An 11280-nucleotide genomic window follows, 5' to 3' on the forward strand; every position below is an offset into this window, starting at 1 on the left:
CGCAGGCACACTGTTGCTATCACTGTCCAGCTCTGCTGGCTTGCTGGCGCTTCGAAAACCGGATTCCGGACAAAAGTGGAACATCGGTCCTCGGAGAATAATAATTAGGTGCAGGGGCCGCTTATCAGCCTTTATCGATATTCTTCCTCACTGCGCACGCATTTACACGCACACACACACACATACACACACAAAAATAAATATGTAAAAAATACGGGAATTGTGACGTAGTTTTGCGATGTTCAGAGTCACGCATATGCATATAGATTAAATTGCGTGATTCACACTGAAAAGGAAGAAGTATTTGGCAAATCAGTTTGCTTGTTCGCGCCCCGTACCACAACTATGATACATTTAGAGACAGGTTAATGCACGATACACTTCACTTTTTATTGAACACTACAGCGACAACAACAAAATTGCACAGCTTGAAGAAACACCGAATGGGGATGTACGTCGGTTGTAAGAGCTTCGTATAAAAATCTTATGTCTGGTGTCACCGTGTAAGCCCGACTTAGCGTAGTTGTGATGTACAGAAAAAAATGATGCTAACCCGTCCTGTGCAACAGCCTGCTACCGAGAGAAACATTGACACCATAAACAGCTGTCAACGAATGAACGAGACTCAGATTGAACGCTATAGGTTCCCACTTTCTGAAATTGCAGATAGGCAGTTATGGAAGGAAGCACGCTTAACCCACGCCCCAAACAGTTGCATCCCATTTTTTTTTTTTGTCTTGCCGATAGCGTCTACAGGGCGTGGCTCAGTTTGGCAACAAGAGAGGTTTACTGCAAGAATGCGCATAGCAAAATGGCTGATGCTTTTCTAATAGCGCAGAAAACGCTTAAGTATCAAAAAGGTGCTTTGTATCGACAGTCTGTTTCTCTAGCGATTCAGGAATGCTTCCTTCGTTCAAATCATCAGCTATTTCAGCGAACAGCCTGGTGTACATACTTGCTTACTAACTTTCCTTAACCTAACTCGCGACCTTCCAGAAAGTGAGACCACAGGCTGCAAGCATTGGCAGGCGTCTGCTCGCAGAATTTAGCGATAGCGACACAGCAAGCAGACACGGGGCAGTGGCTCCATCCACTGCTTGGGGAAGGAGACGATGATGCGGACATCAGCACATCAAGTGCTTTGTGCTGAAAGCGTTTCTTTTTTACTTCAGCTGACAGTCGTGCGCCGGACAAAAGCTGCGGAGTAGTTCTCGGGCCTACATTTCCCCAAAGAGAGTACGAAGTCGCTTAACCAAAGAAAGTTATCTGTCGCTCGGATAGGTCGAAGAACTACTGAAGCGTAAAGTGTAGCTTGTGGCACCTCATAAGCCTGTGACCTTTACCAGCGCATTCCGCGTTCAGTCTGGCTTCTGTGCTTACGCCGAGTGCATCGGCGCAACTTTGTCGTATCACTTCAACCGCTTTTTGAGGAAATGCGCCCCTCGGTAACCTTTCCGGGCAAGACGCGGGTTTCTTGTCAGCCGATGCCTGCAGTGAGCGCTACGCTGATCCCTGCACCGAACTGCTGAGGCCCAATAAGCGTGAATCACAGTTTCAAGACAAACAAAAATAAAAGAAGCGAAAGGGCATCGTGTGCGTCGCCGGACAGGGCGCGTGATGCGAGAGGCGCGCGAGCAGGCTTGTGGACAAGCGGACGGGCGACGCATGTGGCCCTGGCCCTCCGCGAAGCCTGGCGGACGCCTTCAGTGGGTCTTGTTGTAGTTGCCCTCGTCCTTGTAGCCGCTCACGTAGCCGGAGTCCGCGGCGACGTCCTGGCGGCCCTCCTTGCCCCGGCCCTTGCCGGCCTCGTCGAAGCGTTGCTTGTGGGTGCCCGTGTACTTGGTGTGGTCCGTTAGCCGAGCCACGGCGCCGCCAGTCGCTACCGGCTGCGAGGGATGGCACACAAGTCTCGTGAGGATGGCCGATACTCGTGAGGTTGAGCGTCCAGTATGTGGCATGGCGGAAGCAAAAGTGAAGACTGGACACAGGAACACGTTCCCACTAGACAATAGCTGCGTTTCAACGCCCGCATGTACAGTCTGTTGCAAAAGTTTACCGCGCCATAGAAATAAACGGCGCGGTGGGCTGTAAACGTTTGCAACAGACGGTACGCCTCCTGTCAGTGTGCTCTTCCTGTGCTCGGTCTTTAGCTTCGCTGCTACCGCACGACATACGACACCCCTAGTAACTAGCCAAACTGTAAGCTTTATTTATTCCGGCCATAATCGTCGAGGCATGCCTTGAGGCGACACAGCAACCCCTATCGTCGATTGAACAGGGCGCCACGTGCGTGTCGAAAAACGCCCTTATAGAAACAAAAAAAAAACGGAAACCTAGTGTAACCACATGCTGCGCCGTAGCGAACTGAAATGCAAATCACGTGGAGACGAACAACATCGCGACTTCGTCGTTCCGTGACGAAGCCCTCCACAGAGCCTTTCGACGTCTGAGACGCGCTTGCCGTGGACTGCAGGCACCTTTCAACTATTGTTTCTTATATTCTAGTCTTGCAGTGATGTGAAGGCGACACGCAGAGGATATTACTCTAAGTGCATGAAAATAAGGAAAAAATGACTCAAAATATCCGACCTTCTTGCGTGCTGCCAGTTTTGCGAATAAGAGTGGCAGATTTTGAGGCCTGTTAACTGCGAACGTGTCAAAACAGCAAATAAAAGACCTGTTTGTTAGTACGGCTAGATGAGCTTCATGTAGGAGCAAGGACAGCATATATCGAGAAACCACCGAAAGCGCAGAACTTAATCAACCAGTCTCTAACAATGACGATGAAATTGACAGTCTATATTACTCAGATCTAATGAGAACGTTCTTTTTCCAAACCTGAGCTTTGTCACCTCTTTCTTGAAACACACTCGGCAGCATGCCCATTTCTCCCCGTCTTTACGTGTTTTTGACCAGAAGACACAGCTGATCACCTTATACAGGGCGTCTCAGCCAACTTGTTCCGAGCTTAAAAAAAAAAAAAAAAAACCGACATTACACTGTACGAAGATTCCGACTTGTGCACGGTTGCAAACGGTCATCTTGACCAGTTCAGCATATTAAATTGGCCTGATTCGCTAATTAACAAAGATACAATAGCTTACTTTTCTATGGTCAACTTTAGCTTAAACCTTTTAATTAAAATGTTGTAGAGCATATGTAGAGAAATGTCCACTTTAGTTGTTTTCATCCTAGTATATTCAGGGTGATTCCTTTTCTTGCAATAAGCATTTCTCAGCATTCTCTACGTTTCACACTGAAAATTTTGAGATGAAGTTAATTGTACAAAGTAAGCTAATTCATTAAGGGAGTAATTACTCGTTAGCATCCGCCCAAACGCAGCCAAACAGCTACACATTAAAGCTTTTCATTGCAGCCCTATAGTATGGCTGCGCTTTTGTGGCTGCTAATAATGACTCCCTTATTACAAATATACTCCACCTTGGAGGATTCCCCTAAACATTGGAAGAATAAGATAATTTATCCCGGTTAGTTAGCAAATCAGGCACACTGAAAAGCTATGCTGACTTGGTCAAGACGACTGCTTACAACCCTGCTCAATTAGAAAGTTTGCACAGCGCATTGTAGTTTTTTTAAGGCTTGGCAAAAGTTAGGCGAAACATCCTACAGACGCTTCGCAAACTCAGGAGCAAGTGGTTTAGCGCAATTTGATTAGCTGCAGCAAAGAGCCGGCAGAAATAGGCCATATTTGTTGTGGTCTGGAGCGGCTTTGGCGTCATGCGACGATGGTGAGTGTTTTTAATGGCGCAACGGCAGCTGAAGCCAAAGAGCGTCATGGCTCAAGGTGTTTTAATTGGTCTACTCAAGATGGGGTCAGAGTCCCATTTTCCAAGCATTTCAGCTCAGAAAACCCAAGAACCAGGCCACCGGTGTGTACGCGGCGGTCCTCACGCGCTGCAGAACAGAAGACTGGATTTCGTATAAATGAGTGGCATTTACTGATGCAGTGAACTGCGTGCAACAGTAGCAGCTGTCCGAACTTTCTAAAAAGTATTTAACGAATTTGGACAAGTTGCGCTAATCAGTCGTCACAACTTTTTTTTTTTTTAAAGCCTGGCGTGATATATGAACGAGCTTCACTAAAAAAGAAAAAGAGCCTCATTCCTAAGCATCAATTGGACTACGGCAAACTGTCCCTTCTACTGCAGTTCAGACTACGCATGCAACTCCAGAACGGTTACTATTGCAGATGTTTCGCGTCTGATGCTGTGCTTCAGTTAACACCGTCAAGGCTATGACACACTTCGTATTGTTACGCGCCAGGTAGTCACTGTCGTACGGATTTGACAGGGCAACGCCCTTGTCTTCCCCAGTTCGCGTGCATAGTGGTGACACGTCGATTTTCCTTACCTTTTTTTAAAGTTCCACGTTTAGGTTCAAACCTCACAGCTACCATTCCTTCACGCTGTCGTCTCTTCTTTTGCTTTTCTTCCCTAATGAAATTTTTGCCAGCCGAAGGGCACCTGCTGAATACATTGAAGTTAAATAGCTGTCTCTATTTAGCTTTTCGCATCGTTTTACGATGAACTTCTTAATTCTACAAATCAGCTCAGTAATTTGCGTCAAATATCAGTTATGAGAGGAATGTTTCGCTTTCAATTTCACCAGCGCAATATGCACGTGTCAGGCGTAAGATCATCAATCGATAGCAGAGATCGCAAGCGTGTTAGCACGTCAGAACAGTTTGCATGGTGATCGCCTTAGCTCTCATGTCGCTCACCACCTCGACTAAGCAGAGCGGGGGCGCCAACTAGCCACGGGTCACTGCTTACTCGCAAGCCACTGTGCGAATCCGTCCCCCGATCAACTGACACTGCAGCCCGAACTTCCGTCGCGTTGCGTAATAGTAGTGAGACAAAATTAAGGACAGGCCCTTACGCAAAAAAAATTTAAACTTCAGAAACTATCGTGCTTTCCCACCTGCAGTTGTTTTTGTTTTTTCTGCCTAGGATGTTACTTTTTATTCGGAGGCGCGATTTTATCGGAACATGCAGCTGCGGACGCACTTCGCTGGCCGGTCTAGCAGGCGTGCATACGCTACAGGGGGCGAAGCTCGGACGCCACGGGGATAGGGAGGGGGGGTAGTGTGCACGCTGTTCTCACCGTGGTGCGCGTGGTGGCTGGAAGGCCACAGGTGCTCAGCTTGTCCTTGATTTCTTCCACCTCAACCTTCTTGTTTTTTCCTATCACCTCCAGGAACTGCTGGTACTCTTTCAGGTTCAGCGCCTTCTTCGTCCTGCCCCCGGTGACCAGGGCGGTCGGCGTGCAAAGAGGAGCACAGGTCAGCGCGCAGGTCACTGCGGAAAGCACTTTCAGCGAGCACGTACAGTGGGGACAACGACGAGACGTAGCCACACTACGTCTCTCACACGTGACTGCAGAGTACGCGTATTCCTACCGATATATTTCCCCCAATTTTATAGCGCACACATTCAAAGCAAAGCTTCCCTTCGTCCACGTGCAATCGGCACGCTCTTTCACATAGTTCCTTTGATAGAGGCAACCACCGTGATAGTTGGACCGAGGGGTGATATAAATTGCGTTTCGTTTTTCGTTCCATGGGGTTTAACGTCCCAAAGCGACTCTGGCTCTGAGCGACGCCGTAGTGGCGACCTCCGGATAATCTCGACGGCTGGGGTTCTTTAAAGTGCACTGTCATCGCACAGTACACGGGCCTCTTGCATTTCCCCTCCATCGAAATGCGACCGCCGCAACCGGGATCGATCCCGCGTCTTTCGGGTCAGCAGCCGGACACTACAACCACGGAGCCACCGCGACGGCTAGCACATAATGCAATTAGGTCTCACTGTGAATTTTTGTTGCACAGAAACCTGCTGAAACACTGCAACTGAACCATCTACCATCCCCGGTATACTGTTCAGTGACCCCCACTCTCAGGTTTTTCTACGAGCACGCTCGTATTTTCGAGCGGTCGAGAGCTCTGGCCAGCGGCACCTTCACGCATCTATAAGTTTCAGAAACCGAAAAGAATCCACGTCATCAATACACACGCCTGTCTTCAGACAGGCGTGCAGTTTCAGACGTATGCTTTTCAAAGGGACAGAGTGTTGCCGCTTATACAATGACGTCTGTATAAACCATCTCTGGGGCAAATTACGATACCGTCGGCGTCGTAGTATGTCGTGACCAAAATCGCCACCTGCTGCCCGAAGACAATGTTGCCCGCTCTCGATAACGTGCCGCCTATGGTCACGCGGTTCGGGTGAACCTCGGGATATGAGCATTCATATTGGAGAGGGACGGGCTGCTATCCCTCCTTCAACCTTGATGGCGAAAGGTAGGCGTTTCATTCCTCTCGCCAGAGCGTATTATTTCGGCTAAATGCACCTTATTACACTCCATTCTCGCAGGTTACTGTTTTGTTGTTGACAAAGCAGCGGTTGTTTCGCCGAAAACCCGGCTGTATACAAAAGAACAAGACAGCTGTTTTGTCCCGTTATGTCGGCAGCATTACGTTTATAAGTCGCTCATATCCAAGGCCACTGAACGGCAAGTCGGCAACCGACTTTGAGTAACGGACCAAGTGAAACAGCAGTTTTGGTAATCGTTGTCGCTTTGGCGAAATCCACGGTTCTAACCAGGGACGCATCCATGGAGAGGGTGTGCGGGCGGAAGTCTCCACTACTTTCCCCTCAAAAGCGGCCGGTCCAGTAAAATAGAAAGCAAGCAGATTACCCTCCAAACCCTTCCCTCACGAGACGAAAAATTGTCTGCTCGAACCGAAAAAAGTTCTGGCCTTGCCGCTAGTTCTATACCGTGTCGCTATCTGTGACAGATTTTGGGTAAAGCCAACTCGCAATTGCCTTTATTCTGCACAGCAAATTTAAAATGTCGAAGCTAACACTACAGCCATCGAGATAAATTCTAGACTGCCTGCTTCAAGGAAGTCTGTAGAACACCGAAAGACTGCGGGTATTTTGTGTGCTAGTTCGACCTACTTTCTAGGAACTATAAGCTCAACTCCCGAGGACTATTTCAAAAGTGTAAATGCATATTTGTGGCACTCGGAATTTTCTGCCCGTTTGTTCAGTCGTTCAAGTTAGCCAAGGAATTTGAAATTCATTAAGTTAATTTGCATTTTGCGCTATAGAGGTGGAATCCTTGACATCAGTCGCTGCGTCACGAATCCGCGCGCCATCATTAATCCAGCTAACTGTGGCAACACTACTAGCGACTTGTTTTTTCGTCGTTTACGTGCTTTTAGCGCTTTGTTACTTCTCACTGTTTACAACGCTAAGCCAAATTGCTCGTCCTAAAATCGTCATCCTGCGTAGTGCGGGAAAATGCTCCATGAGTCGCCAGTATATTAACTGACATTTCCGTAACTCTTACTCACTAAACAAGGCTCTATTTGTAGGGAAATTTTCCTTTCTTACTGCTGTGAAAGGCAATCTGGGCTCCCTTCATACTGGGTTTCATAGTCCCTTTAAGAAATGAGCTTGCCAAAACGTATCAACGATGGTGGCATTTTAAAATGCTGCAAGAAACTAGGCTAATGTTGTGGCTCGGCCACATCACCGTAACACCCGCCGCCACGGGTACAGCGGCTCCTTCATTATGTATCGCAAGCGAATCGGCCGCGATACCAACTGCAGCTTCAGGCACGCGCGACCAGCACTGCCGCCTTTTCAAGAAAACATCTCGTCTGAACCTGCGCAGGTCTCGGCTCACGTTTTGCCGGAATACTGCCACTCACTTGGCGACCTGCTTGAAGTAGATGCCGGTGTCGGTGGTGGTGATCTTCTTGCCGTCGATGACCTTGGCCTGCTTGAACCACTTGTCACTGTTGGAGAGCGTTATGGCGTCACCGGTGCTTTTGCTGTCGCCGAACTTGGCGAACGCCTTGAACTGGCCGTCGAACGAGGTCGGCGGCACCGGCGAGCCCGGCGCGGGCGATTCCGGCGGCGTCGCCATCTGCGCACCCAACGAGGAGGAGCCGTTTGAACGATGCGCTCGTCCACCGGGCGTACGCGCGGCAACACGAACGCGACCGGCCGCGGGCGTGGCCACCGCCCGGCGTGACTCCGGAATATCGGCTCCGCTTCGCTGGCGTGCCGGAAGGACATCGCGAGACAAAACGCGCTAGGAACTGACAACTGACTCGCTCAAAACTTCACCATGCTGGTCCCTTTCCCAGTTCCTGTCCCAGTTCCTTCCCGTTGTACGTGCCCCAGTTCATGCCAGCCTTTTCCCGCTTAATTATTAAGCGACTCTCTTTTTCAGAGGTTACGGTAAGGCGGTGTGCCATTGACTAGGTTGTCACACTTACCAATGTGGGCTGTGCCCCCGACGATCGACGCCCCGCAAGGTAAGAAGCACTCATGGTCGAAGGGTGCCAAAAAAAAAAATGAACCGAGCTCACGCAAACGCGTCTTCGTTTTCTTTGTCCCTTCTTTGTCTTCTTGACAATTCTGGACCACGAATGCGCACTAACTATCCCAACTGTCTAGTTTGGGTTAGATAAACACTGGCGAGACGCAGTTAACGTTGGTACACAGCGACCTCACTTCCGACCTCATGGCACAGCCTTTTGCACAGAAGTCTGAGGGTCCTCTCGCCGTCAGTACCGGCTATAAAGCCCATAGGAGTGTCTCTCAATTGGATGTTTTCATTGCTAAGAATAATACTTTCATAGACTGTTGTAACTTGCTGCTGAGCTAGTTTTTAGATTTCTCGCGATTTGCGAATCCCCATACACAGCAAGACGAAAGCACGCCTTTTTCAGGACTTTAGACTCGCAAGGTGGCGCGACATTGGGGCCACGATTCTCGCTATCACTCATCCCTCTCACCGTTGGACAATGACCCAAGGTCATGGCCCCCTTTCTCTACACCGCGTTGTTTGAAGACGGTTAATAGCAAAATTCTTTTTCCACAGACGTCATACTAGACGTCATTGAGCGCACAAGGAACAATAGGCGTTATTCGTCAGGCCCGCGCACAAAGGCACCATTTCTTGTCTGTTTTGAACAGCCTAAACTGAACACGCATTCACTCTGCGGTGACGTGTTCAGACGAGTAGATGAGCAAGAAAAACAGTCTCTAAAGCGCACTTTGCACTGTCATCGGAGGCAGGCAAGGCGGAGTACGGCCTGCATTAGAGTATGCCGAATGTGGCCTTGCTTCAATAATTGCTTTATTCGTGCTTGAAGTTTCTTCCAAGCGGTACGTAATACAAGTTCGTAACAAGCAGATGGGATTACGCACGCGAGGATTCTTCGCGCGCAGTCGTTGTGCGACGAGAATATTGAAAGAAAACGCTTTATGGAAGTGCAGATGCGAGCGTGGTCAGTGCCCATCTCCATCGACGTCCAGCGAGCGTTTACTTTGAAACTTTGCATTTTACTGACAGTAGTTTGTTAAGCAGTGGATCGCCCATGACGGCTGCTCTTGCCCAATCATTATGCATACTATGGCAACGATATCTGTACACGCAGGTTTGGGCATAAAGGGCACGCGGATGTAATGTGCAAAAAAAAAAGGGGGGGGGGGGGGGCGTTTAGCCTTTCTTGCAATCTTAAATTCTGCCGCCTGCGGACGACAGGATACGCAAGATAATCAGGTTATCACGTTTGCATGGTGCCTACAAAAATGGCGCTCGCGGTGGGTGCTGGAAAGAGCACGTATATGCATATATCATATTGGTCAGGCGTTGTTCGCGCCGCTGACAAAGCAAACACTTGATACCTGCTACTTTTTTTTTCTTGCTTACACAATTTCCTTTATAATATGTAAAACTGACGAGATATCCTAACGTTATTTATAAAAAGTGGGCACGTGCGTTCACGTTGACTCGGATATTCAAACGTGATGGCTGAAAATATGTTCTATTCGCGTTGTCGAATTCGTTTCAGCCCAGTGCCTTGTGACAACTTTTACAGTCGCTTAAGCTCATCATTTCCGTTGCAGCGTCGATACTCGAATTTACTTTACAAGACGCTGGAGGCGGTTACGACGACTCTTGTGACTTCTTCGGGCGGTGAAGCCCACGATCGGCATTTGTCCGTGCTTGGTCCCAAGACTTCTGAGCAGACTGCCCGGTTCCAAGGAGCAGTTGCGCCTGCATTCATACACTTATACTCACGGACATGCGCATCTCGTAGAACTCTTCCCTCATCACCCTCCGCACTTCATCCACGATGCGCTCCTGGAGGATCTGGAACTGTTCCTGGAGCACGCCCAGGGGCCAGTGCACGTCGTCGTCGATGCTGGACCTGCAGGGCCGCTCGTCAGCCACGTCCGAGCAGTTCTCGACGTCCGAGTCCGAGGCGCCGTTGTCCGCCTCCCGGCGACGGTTGTCTTCTTCAGCCGACTGCGGCGGCACGTCGAAGTCCTCAACCATGAGCACTTGCATGCGACGCGAGTCACGCCTGCCGGCCACCGCGTCGCTCTTGCGCAGCTTGCTCATCGCTTGACCCGTCAGCGACCCGGAGGCCCAGAGAGTCTGCCCTAGCCAGCTGCGGGGACGGCGGCCCAGCTGCGCACTGGCCGCTTCGGACACTCGCAGCGCGCGCAATAGACGCCGCCCTGGGTCGCTCGCTGTCTCCACGCACGAGCTGATCGTCCACCCGCGGGCCACTCGTCGAGAAAGGCACGCGGCGCGTCGGCGGAGGGCCACCCAGCCACTGAGCCCCCTATCGTCCGTATCGCCGTCTATGAAGACGCGTGGCCGTGCGATGTATGCAAACGCGTTTTTCACACTTGAAGGTTCAAAACGAACCTCCCCCCTCCGCTCTCCCTTCTACAGCACGCCTTTCGCGGTCGTGTCGTGCGTCTTCGCGTCGCCTCGCTTTCCGCTTCCTTCTTGGTCTTTCGGAAGGGGCCGATTCAAGGAGAGCTGGCGCAGGCGAGAGCGTTTGGTTGCACCGGTTAGCCGGGCAAATTTCGATTGGCGGACGAGGCCAGGGCCGCCGTAATTACGCCTCTGTCACGCTCGTCTCGTCGTCTCAGTTCCACACAAATGTGCTATCACGCCCAGCATCGGAGCACGACTTGCGTGACACGGGGGACGAAATTAGTCAAGAGAAACGAGCGGGAGAAAAGCTCCACATAGCTTAGCTACCGTTACTACAAGGCCTTTTGTGGCGTACGCAGCAAACGTACCGGCGTTATCTGAGCGCTGAGCTGTGACTTGAGGCCCCTCCCTTCCGGAGCCTTCCTTTCTTGCTCCGAGGAAGGATGTAGTAAAGCTCCAGGATTGCCACTATCAACCAATTTAGCTTCCAACTTGAAAAGGCTG

At 50.1% G+C, this 11280-nt stretch overlaps 1 protein-coding gene across 1 annotated transcript; it reads right to left on the bottom strand.

Annotated features, from left to right (window-relative positions):
• Nucleotides 1-369: 369 nt before the first annotated feature.
• ringer (tubulin polymerization-promoting protein ringmaker) lies at nucleotides 370-10848 on the bottom strand. Its single transcript, XM_089579321.1, has 4 exons — nucleotides 10126-10848; nucleotides 7739-7956; nucleotides 5125-5257; nucleotides 370-1886 (listed from the first exon to the last, which is right to left on the bottom strand). Exons 1-4 carry the CDS (start codon nucleotides 10447-10449, stop codon nucleotides 1704-1706), a joined length of 858 nt encoding a protein of 285 aa, XP_089435447.1. The 5' UTR covers nucleotides 10450-10848; the 3' UTR covers nucleotides 370-1703.
• Between the last annotated feature and the right edge of the window lie 432 nt (nucleotides 10849-11280).

Source organism: Amblyomma mixtum, chromosome 3 (assembly GCF_055824585.1).
Source record: "Amblyomma mixtum isolate Tamu chromosome 3, ASM5582458v1, whole genome shotgun sequence".
In the NCBI taxonomy this organism is placed as follows: Eukaryota; Metazoa; Arthropoda; class Arachnida; order Ixodida; family Ixodidae; genus Amblyomma; species Amblyomma mixtum.